The following is an 11,141-nucleotide window of genomic DNA, read 5'->3' on the forward strand; positions in this document are numbered from 1 at the left end:
CCTTAAGGAATTCCAAAATAAAGTTCTAGTTTATACTGAAAAGTTCCATTTGTCTGTTCCTTCCAGGATTTTATAAAATACCTTGTCCCCTTCTTTGCTTCTGCTGAACTCTAAATTGGCTTGCAAACATACTGATTATTTTCCACTTACTTTTTATGTGCCCCTCATCCAAAAATTTCAAGTAGCTAAATAGGAGGTAACATGCATATGGAAGGTTTTTTCAAATTGTAGGGAAGTTGAGGCAGAGAACAGATGAATTAGTTACCAAATCATATGGACGTCCGCAGCAGAGTTGAGAACAAGTACTCAAAACAACTTAGAGCGGGGAAGCAAAGCTCAGGAGGAAATTCATCTTTCTGACACCACTGAGACCAGTTGAGGAGTCCTCTCCCTCCGGTTGGCCCTGAAGAAGCTTCTGCTGAAGTCTTGTTCGTTTTGGGGCAACACACTTCAGGAAAGATAAGGGGCTAACTGGAGAGAATCCAAAAGAGAGATTCAATGGCTAGAAAATAATCTGTGGTAAAATGAAAGTACTGGTTAGTACAGAGAAGGGACAACTGTGGTGAGACACTATCATGCCTGCACTTTGTGACCACAATGGTTAGGACAAGGAATAATGGGTGTAATTAAATTGCAGAGAGGTTGCACACCGAGAAAACTTCACTAACAATAAGAATATTATGATGGTGGAAAAGCATAGGATGGAATTTCTATCTTTCTGAACTTCTATCCAAAACAGTGTAACAGTATCTGCTCCCACCTCAAGACTGGAGGGAACTACGTACCCTCAAAGCGCCCTTCCCAAGCTGATCCTTCTGCTGGTACCTGCCACTAGTCCTAGGAGAGGCCAGTTCCAACCACCAAGAATCAGTGCAAGTCAGGGTGCTTCAGGGATAGGCATATCCAGAACTCAAATCCCATCATCCCCAGGGTACCCCATTGTCCTCAGGGAATATTTTACTAGAGAGGAAAACAGATCTTGCTACAGAGTGTGTTTCCTCTATAATTTAGGAAACACCTCAGTGCACAATAAGCAGAGCTCAGGTCCTTTCTATTTAGAATAGAATACTGTTTTCAATTAAGGGGAAAGGAAAAACCAAAAAATGACCATAATAGTATGGTGTAATATGACCACAGTAACATTGACAAGGAGAGAATCATGTGAAGGCATCCAAAACAACAGTAATTATTCCAGCATTTTTTTGATCTCTAATCTGCAAATTGCAACACAGCTAACAGCAAAATTATATTTTAACCAGTTACATTCCAAAGTTCTTTCCTGTCCAGTTTTCTTCAAAACTCAAAATTTACTGTAAATAATTGTACCATTGGATACAGCAGTTAAAGCATGAAAACTACAAACTACTATATAATACTGGAAACAATCCCTTCTAGTAGTTCTAGAAGAAACACCAATGGCTGAAGACAAAGGAGAAGAAAGCTTCATAACTCATTCTTAATAGGTAATTTGAAACGGCCAATTGAATTAAGCAGGAACTTGGAGTTAGGGCCAGTACAGAACATTCTCAAAGAGTTTCATATGGAAAACGCTGAACAGAAAATTGAACAACTGCAGAAGAATGTAATAATTTTCTCAAAAATATGACTAAAACACCAGAGCCCTTCATTTTTACTTTGAAGTTCTTTCTTTTTTCTTGTATAACCTGGTTGAAATGACAATGTAATTTGTTCAACATTTCCAATAGCATTTTTTTTCTTTTCCAGAACTTTTATTCCATGGAAAAGTACATTCTGACTCACGGTGAAAGACATTTTTTGAATATCAAATTCTCTCAAACAATGTAAACTGCATTTTAATCAATAGCACTGGTGACAAAGTAGAAAACATTTTCACACTGTTAGATAAATGACATGTCAGATACTGACAAAATAAACGAAAGCACTTAACAGTGAAGTTTGCAGAAGAAAAACTTTTTCAAATAAGGGAAATCTTGCTGAATAAGACAATTTGGGTTAGCAATCTTTTATTTAAATGCAAAAGCAATCCACTCTCTAGATCCCTGCTAGTAACAACATTTAACCGTGAATCATGGGAACTCTATCTTGAAATGGGTTGCACATCACTGAGCTCCAGTGATTTATTTCTGCAGTTGCCAGAGAGGTCTAAGCTCAAGACCCAGATGCAGCAAAATGCGTTAGATCAGAGCATGTCATAACCTTACCAAATAACACATTAATCCAAAATAGGGCGGGGTGATAAACGATTCCTGTCCAGCCAGAATCTGGGAACGGAGAGTTCAGAAGCTGTGAATGTTCACAGCTTCTCCTGCACCTTATGAAAACCAACAGAAAGATGGTAAAAGCTTTGTCTGATGTGCAGAACAGAAATGCAGTGATGAGGAATATAATTTGCAGGAACTAAACGGTCCTGACTCTGCCTTTTAGCATGTTCATGTCTAAGATGAAAGAACTGACATCCACCAGCTCTGACTGGATTATAGTCTTCTCCCTTCTTGACAATGAGAAACTAGTGCCTGAGCAAAACTGGGAACAGCAGGCAATAGCAAGAAGAACTGGCAAGGTGACTCTTGCAAGGTACTGATGCTTATCTGTATCACAGCACTAGATGGGCAGTGTTACACCACTGCATTGCACATTTTATTTAAATGGGAAATAACCCACATGTAGGATACCACTTACAGTATTAACTGAAAAGTACAAAGAAAGAGAATGGAACCAGCACTTACCACTAAAAACTCAATAAATTCACCAGAATTCAGTATGTTAGACAGACAGAGAAATACCTCCATGAACAAGCTGCAGCTAACCTTCCCAAGAGCGAGAGTACAATTTACTTTCAGTTTGGCATTTCCAAGGTGAATGGATGGTGTGCAGGGCTCTCTACAGGATATAAAGATTTCCCTTCACATGGCACTTGCTCTCAGTGACAACTGTGCATGAGCTATTACCATCCAATCACACTTCGGTTCGCCACACTCAAGTGAAAAAGCATCTGTTTTCACACACACAGAAAAAAAACCTAACAGCGCTTTCTAAGGTGAGACCTCCTTAGTCTCAGGTGCAGACAGGCTAGGAATTAATGGCAATTGTGAAATCCCTCCCTTATCCCCCCAAAAGCAGTCTGCCCTTAAAGATCAGCACATGCACAGGGGCGGCAGCTGTACCATCTGTTAGCAAAGTCCTTACACGAGCTGGAAATACAAAACCCTTGGGAATGCAGTGTGGTTTAAAGAAACAAGGCTTGGGAAATACTTTAAGAGCCACCAATAGAAGATGCTTGAAGCCTCAACTGCAAAAGTACATTAACATAGACACTACTACAATTTGTAAGTCTCCTGTCATTGCTGAAATATTTACTGCAGCTCTTAATCACAAATTCCCCTGACTCATTATGTTTCTTCCAGTTCCTAAATTTCTATGCTTAAGCTCAGAAATTAAAGCAAGCAATTTGAATGCAGACAATACAGGAAAGCTTGTGGGCTTTTTACAGTTGTTGACTCACACTTCTGCTTGTGCTCCCTGCCCAAGTAACAATTTAAGCAAAGAATTCACTGTTTTAAAATGGGTCAGTAATATAAAGGTTTTTCTTACCTCTCAATCTAAAAAGAAGCTATCAAAATTCACCAGTTCGAATCAAGACTTACCTCACAGATCATTTCCTGAATGAAGATAAGAAGAAAAAAATTCTTTTTAATCCAAAATTCCCTGTTTTTCAGGAGACATCAATATCCAGCCCTCAAAAGTTCCACCACTAAAAATAAATTCCAAGAACAACTTCTATACTTGATCCCCTTTCCTTTGTTTCCTATGAACTGCAGCATGTTAGCGCCCTCTGAAAAATCAAAGAATTGCTTTCCCAGGTGATATGAGAGGCTCTTAACCATTTCCTGCCTGTGCCAGCAAGACTCCTCCCAACTTCTCGCCACTGTAATTCAAGCAATATGGCACTAAAATAAGAGAAGCCCATGAATCTTGACTTGGATATCTGCAAGAACTGATAATGAACTTCCAGATAACTCCTTTGATAGTATTTGATCTATTTCAACAGTGTCTCCAGCCATACAAAGAATAGCCTGTTCTCACCATACGCAGCCACCTTAAAAAGGGAAGCTCCACAGTGTCATCCTATTAAGTAAACGCAATTCCCTACCTGCCCTCTTCCTGTGGTGAGAGATGATGGGACAATAACGCCTGAAGAGAACAAGCCTGAAAAGTGGGCAGCAGCCAAAATACTTGCCAGCAGAAAAAGATAAACGAACACATTTAAATAAAAAAAGGATGGCCTCAGCCTGAAGTCACAGGAACACACCACAAGGTCCATGAGCTGCCAGGAGCACACTACCTCAAAGGTAATAGCAAAGTCAAGACTTTTTGCCATTATTCAGTTTGTAAGGGTTTGGATTTTTTCAACCGACCATTTTAGATATTTGCAGAAACTGAATTTCTACCAGGGTATGCATAAGCAAGGACAACAGGCCAGCTCTCACTTTATGCATGTTATAATTATTCCAGATTTACATGGAAAATCTTCAAGATTTGGCTCATGTACTTAACAGCAGGTGGAAGGGCATAAATCTACCTCCTGTGCTAACAGACCTCAGTACCATGTGGCCACACAAAAAGAGACTGTGCTGACAGTTAGCTTCATCCCCTGGAATTCAGAGTGTAAAATGGCCCCTCAGCTCTCACCCTGCTGCCTCACCTCCTTCCAGCACCTCCAGACGGAGGCCTGCTGCAGATTACATCCAGCCCCACAGCACAACACATTGCTGCTGAATGTAGCACCCAGCTAAGTAGTTATTTAAACCAAAAGTGAAGCTGGATTCAGCCGTGTGAGCCCACAGGGAGCAAAAGCAGGACAGGTCTCTTCACAGACAGTGCCTCCCTGAGGGAACGGGAACAGGCCCACTCCCCCATCTCCCATGGCTGCAGGCCCGGGCGGGGCCCCCTACTCCCTTCAGCCTGGGAGAGGAAGAAAATCTCATTTTCATCAGCTTCAGTCTCTTACTGCGCGCCGAGGCAGCCTCAAGGGCAGCGCACGGAGACCGCACTACCAAACCAGGCCCTCACCCGCTCCTGAAGGGGCCTGAGCAACCCGCCTGCGCCTTTAAATCCTCCCAGGAGGCTCCTCCCTTCCCGGCTGCTGGCCCCGCCCCGCTGCCGCGCGGCTCTTCCGGCCGAGGTCCCGCCCCTTCCGGCTCCGTGTCTTTAAGGCCCCTGAGGCGCGGCGCTGGCAGCTTCGGCGGTGAGAGGGGCTGAGGGGCGGCTGTGGGGGGATCTGGGTGGGGGGCACTCGGCATGGAGCACTGTCTGGGGTAGAGGTGGTCTCTGGGAGGTGGATGAGGTGCTGAGTTGAGGCCCGGTGCCTGCGAGACAGGGCCTTCCTCCTCAGCCGCCGCTGGCAGGGAGGTTGCCGAGGCTGGGCCTGGAGGGGAGGGCTGTGGAGACCCGGGGGGGGGGGGGGGGGGGGGGAAGCAGACAGGCAGGCGGAGCGCTCCGAATCTGTTTAAACTTCCTCTTTTATCCTTTTCTTCGCTGTGAGAGACACCCAGCCCAGCTGTATGCCTGTCGTCTTCCTGGTAGCTCCTTTGTGCTTTGTGGGTGTTGCTTATTTTGTACACGTTTGCCTCTCCTGGCCTGGTCACTGTGTGGTTGGTGGTGGTTAGCCCTGTTTTACAGAATGAGGGTTCTCACACTGAGTCCCTCTCCCCAACCTTGTGGGTCACACAGTTGAGTCAAGAATGGTAAAAGTAACCCTCAGTATTGCTGCTTGAAGTGTTTCATCCTATGGATGTGTCTCTGTATCCTTAAACTGCTCTTTTGATGTGTTGCAACATCTAAGCAAGTGTCATTTAGTCTTACAAAATTAATAGATGATGAATTCAACAGATGTTGTTATGCTTAACAGTACATAGCTGGGTGGGAGAGAAAAAGGTCAGTCTTCATTGGTTTTAATATTAGTTCAAGCCTTTTAATGTTTAGCAATTTATTTTGCCCATGATTCTTGCAAGAGTGGTGTAGAAAGCTCTCCCTAATTAAACAAATCAAATAAGGTAATAGATTATAATTACTTAAGGGAAAGAACTAACTCAAAAGTGATTACACTTACTGTAGGTCAGACAACTCTTTGACATGTCATTTATGCTATGAGAAGCTTATTACCTTTCTTAGGTTTCATCAGCTCAGCTAATAATGAGATATACAGAAGCAAATGACTTTCTGAACAAAAGTTGTAGGCTACTCACTGTTTGCATTCACTCTGGTCATACACAGACCTGATTAACAGGTGTCCAGCAAAAACAGCTGCTGGAGAATGAGTTAAAAATCATAATAACTTCCACAGCTACATATTTCTGTATTGTGTAGGGGACAATTGGTATGATTCAAAGGAATTTTGTGGTATAAGGTCTCATCGTCACACTATTATGTCCATATTTACTGCCATCACTTTCCCCGGTAATGGGGACATGTTCAGATCCCTTCTTATATGGAGTTTTGAACTGCTTGTATCTACCCTGTTTTTCCAACAAAATGACCTAATTAAGCTTTTAGTCTGAAATGGAAATCATAATTTTGGTATTGATGAGAAACTTTTTTTTTAAAAATAACATGTCTGCTTGCTTGTTGCCAGGCACTGGATGACCATAACTAAACAATGTCTGTACCACGTGGAGCTGTCCATGCAAAGTGGATAGTAGGGAAAGTAATAGGAACCAAAATGCAGAAAACTGCCAAAGTGAGAGTGACAAGGCTGGTGCTAGATCCTTACTTACTAAAGGTAAAAGCTGGTTAACCTCTTGTCTTGCATGGTAATTTTCTACTGTGTGGAGGAATGTTTTATTGATTTGACTCTTAGAATTTTTAATAGCTCTTTATAATGCAAACTCTTTAAGGAACTTGCATAACAATTTGGCTGTGGGGATGCCTGCAAAGGATGAAAAGCAGTCTATTGTGAGGACACTTCCTTACAAATTAACTGCTAAGTGTGTTTCTTTGAAGTGCTTTTCTAATGCACTTCATTTGATCTCAGTAGAGAAGGTAAGTTCCTGTTGTTTCACACTTAGATTTAATTTTTCTTATTGATTTGGAGTATGCTTTGTTTTAGAAACTTTACATTATATTAGTCACTTTTACAATGATTTTTGTAGCAGTTTTTCTTTATGCATAATTGTAAGCATACTTAGTATTTGAATCCATACTGTGATGTGCTACACAGGCTTTGTATTTATCACTTGTTGTCAAGGCATTTCAAATGGGGAGGTTAAAATTTAGTATTTTCTCCATTTTTAGACAGGGAAACCATGGTACATGTAGGTGGAATAACTTTCCTTTGGTAACCAAAAGGTTAAGGATAGAGTCAGGATTAGATAATGGGTCTTGCAGATCCCAGTCCACTACTTCATCTGATAGAAGAACCTGTTGATTTTTTTAAAAGAAAGATTCTGAATTCTGCTTTTCCAATAAGAATAAATATTGGATTTTTATATGAAAGAAAATGAATTGAGCAAGAAAGCTCTGAAATTACAAACTTAAAAATACTGATTTCAGTCAGGGGCTGATGAACATTAGACATATTAACATGAATAAGAATTAGTATCAGTTCTTGAAGTGTGGACTGCACAGGAGAGTCATTCAGCTTGGAAGAGCCAAGTCAGCTGTCTTGCTGAAGCAGTGTTGATGTGAAGCATCCTAAGGAGAGCAAAGGCTAACACGGCAGAACTAGAGAGCAGAGAGACCAGTGGAAAGTGTTGATGCTAGGAAAGGGAATCTATGTTGAGTGAAGGGGTTGATATTTTTACCTGTATCCACGTGTTCACTATGAACAGCTTTTTGTACTTGGCTTTTTCCTCCCCATCTCCTTTTCTACAGGCTTGGTTGGCAACAACATCCTGACCAGAGAGATTGTCAGGGAAGGGCAGTGCTGTGCTTTGTAAAAACAGTAGAGTGCACAGTTGCATTTTTCTTCATGAGCCAAACTGAATCGCATTTTAAAAAATACATAAGACTTTACTTTGCATTAGTGAAATTTCTTTTGTTTTATATTAACTATATATTTGCCAGTTGCTCAATTTTGAAATCTAATTCCAAGGTTTCCTTTTTTCCTTCTACAGTTCTTTAACAAACGAAAAACCTATTTTGCCCATGATCCATTGCAGCAGTGTGTTGTTGGAGACATTGTTCTTCTGAAGGCTTTGCCTGAGCGAAGGAGCAAACATGTGAAACACGAACTGGCTGAAATTGTTTTCAAGGTTGGAAATGTCATAGATCCAATAACAGGAAGGCCCTGTGCGGGAACCAGATTCCTTGAAAATCTGTCAGATTCAGAAAATCTGACAGAGGCAGATACAACATATCTAAGTGAAAAACTTCAGGAACTTAAAGTTTGTTCAACAGACAAATAGTGGGGAATATATTTAAACAGAGTGCTGTTTAGCTTGTCTCTGTCAGGGATATTTGGGGCCCTGCTGTTGTATGCTAAATGTTTCAGTGAAATCAGTAGTCAAAATAAATAGTAGACATAGTATAAGAACGGATGTTATGGATTGATAGGCACCTGAAATCTTTAAATGAAAATACAGGAAAAAAATGTGAGTTTAGTGTTAATACTTCATTTTGTTGCATGTAGTTTTGCCCTGAGCCCTGACAGTTTCAAAAGCCAGCTGCTGTCTTGGAGTGACTCTTCTGTATTGAGAAAGACAAGAATATAACTGTATGATGTTTAAGTTTGGTAGGAGGGTTGCTATATTATTTGATTGTTCTGTATTTCAGACAGACTATTGTGGTTTGTAGGAATACTTAAGATAATGCTATTAAACCTTTCGAAAGGAAGTGCAGAATTTTAAAACCAGTTACCTGCATGCGTCCTTATTTCCTCTTACAGTTGCTCATACCACATTGCAGTATCTTCTGACTTCCGAAATCTCTAACAAAAACACAGCCACTTGCCTTTATAATGGCAGTAAGGTGAGAATAAAAACTTTGAGGAGCTTAGCATGGTTGCCTTTGTAACCTGTCCAAAGGAAGTATTGAGTTCTGGGAGCGATGGATCTCTTTGAACTGCCAGCAGGAAATAGAAGCTGATGAGAATACAAAGCCAAAAAATTAGAAGTAAAGATGGTTAGATTTAGTCTCATCAGAAAAACTAATTAAAACAACACATTTTGGGACAGATACAGGTACCGATTGGCTGCATACTTCAATACGAAACTAGAAGGCCAAAGAAGTTAATGATTAAAGATCACTTTATCCTGCTACAGCTCTGGGCATCTTGTGTCCTGTCTTCCAGGACATAAAGCAAATGGTGAGGAGCTGTTAGAGCAGCCTCGTGTTGCTAACTTCATTCTGATCTAAAGGAGCACCTGCCTCACAACCCAGCATTGGTGGGGACAGCATTCCATGGCCCTGTATGGGGGGAGAGTGGTATGTTAAAGCTATGAGAAATCATTTGTGAGGTGTCCCCCTATGTCATTGGTCTTCATTTAAGATCAGAAGCTAAACAAGGTGTATCTGAACAGAGTTCCCTTCACCTAAACTATCTTACTCTAAGAAACTGAGCCAGCTTACACTGGTAAGCTGTCAGTTGTGTTCTCTTCCATTGTCAAAGTTGTGTAAATCATTTGCCCTTTAACTTCCCTCACCTGCACAAAATCAGTGTCAGCTGCCTGCAAATGGCTAGCAAAGTCTAGTAGAACTCAACAAATTATTTGGGCTAGGAAGAATGTGAAACTTACATTTTCTTCAGTGCTTCAAACCAAAAAAATGCTGTTCTTTGACTGCTCGTCCTCCAGTACTGTCCTGCGTGTCAGATGGATAAGCTGGGACGTCAAGACCCCTTGATTCAAATGTCTCTGTGTTAATCATTTGAACATGGTCTCTGACTCTGAGGGCGTGTCTTCAACATATGACTGTAGGTTATTCTTTTTGATATGTTTGTTGCAGTGGTTTAGATTTATGTAAATTACTTAGTAACTCCAGCTGGCTGATTAAGGCTCTCGTGGAAGGAAACCGGGCTCCGAGTCCTGCTCTGGTGAATGTAAAATGTGAAACTTCATCCCTAGCAGAGATTGAGAGAAATCAGACCCGGGCTGGGGCACGGCCCTGGGCTGTGGGAAATACATGCATGTTGTATCCCAGCAGGCAGTAAAGGAACCTGACCCTCAGTATTTGGGATATGAGTGTTCTAATAACTGGGCTTATAATGCTTACAAGAAATAGGGGAAGGTTCCTGTTTGCTTAATGAGTTGCGTCTACATCTAGTTGGAAGTAAATCATCTTTCCCTGTACCTCCTGTCATTTTTCTTGAGTAGCTTTGAAAATGTCCTGTTTTTTTCTGAGATTGATTCATGGCAGAAGGTTGTCAGGGTGGTTTTTTTTTTGTTTTTTTTTCTTCAGTGTGCAGGTGGGCTCTGGAGGGTCGCTCAAGAACTTGATGTGCTGTCAGATCAAAATGTGATTAAATGCACAGTGTGAAGTGTAACTTGTTTTTTAAAGAATGATGGCAATTGTAGGTTAAACTGGTATTTAAAGAGGCATCACAAACATTGTACTTTACATTGAACTTGATAGCCTCTGACTTACCCTTATAAAAAAATAATCATAAAACAGCAATGAAAACTGCGTAGTGAAATGATTTAAACTTTGTATGTGCTATGTAGAAAGACGGGGTTTGCTCATTAAGCTGTTTTCTGTGTTGATTGGCTAGTTGCTTTTAGAGCTGTCCTTTAACTATTAGCCTAATTATAAGTTTATTCTTAATTTAAATTTATTTAAGGATTTGATGCCAGCACGCACCACCCATTCAGCCAAATTAACTACTACTGTAGCTGTAACGGCATGAAGAAAGCATTTCAGCTACACGTGGGTGAAAAACGTACAAGTTTTCACACATGATTCAATAAACGCATGGGCTTCTTTCTTAGTGTTTTTCAGTCACGACCCTAAACCAGCGCTGTCTCACCCCAAAAGCCCAGTACCCGGGGAAAGCGCACACACCCCTCCGCTCTGGGCTGGGGCGCTCTGCGCATGCGCGGCTGGCTCCACCCCTCCGGGGGCGTGGCCGGCGGACCACTGCTGCCTCCCCCCGCGGCGGTGCGCCCCTCGCGTGCGGCGGCGGCGTTGCAACGCTCAGCCCCCCCCCCCCTCCCGCCCCATCACCGCCC

General features: G+C 41.7%; 1 protein-coding gene across 1 annotated transcript; it reads left to right on the forward strand.

Moving 5' to 3' along the window:
* Positions 1 to 5,161: 5,161 nt before the first annotated feature.
* Positions 5,162 to 10,910, forward strand: MRPS17 (mitochondrial ribosomal protein S17). The gene is made up of 3 exons (XM_082492853.1): positions 5,162 to 5,227; positions 6,614 to 6,760; positions 8,094 to 10,910. Exons 2-3 carry the CDS (start codon positions 6,638 to 6,640, stop codon positions 8,382 to 8,384), a joined length of 414 nt encoding a protein of 137 aa, XP_082348979.1. The 5' UTR covers positions 5,162 to 5,227; positions 6,614 to 6,637; the 3' UTR covers positions 8,385 to 10,910.
* Positions 10,911 to 11,141: the final 231 nt, after the last annotated feature.

The sequence above is a fragment of the Vanellus vanellus genome, assembly GCF_965231255.1.
Source record: "Vanellus vanellus genome assembly, chromosome: 19".
Taxonomy (NCBI): Eukaryota; Metazoa; Chordata; class Aves; order Charadriiformes; family Charadriidae; genus Vanellus; species Vanellus vanellus.

Excerpts from the sequence above, each read along its gene's own strand:
- MRPS17 (XM_082492853.1), top strand. The coding sequence starts at position 6,638 with ATGTCTGTACCACGTGGAGCTGTCCATGCAAAGTGGATAGTAGGGAAA. Across the intron at positions 6,761-8,093 it reads TAGATCCTTACTTACTAAAG|TTCTTTAACAAACGAAAAAC; the intron begins GTAAAAGCTGGT and ends TTCCTTCTACAG.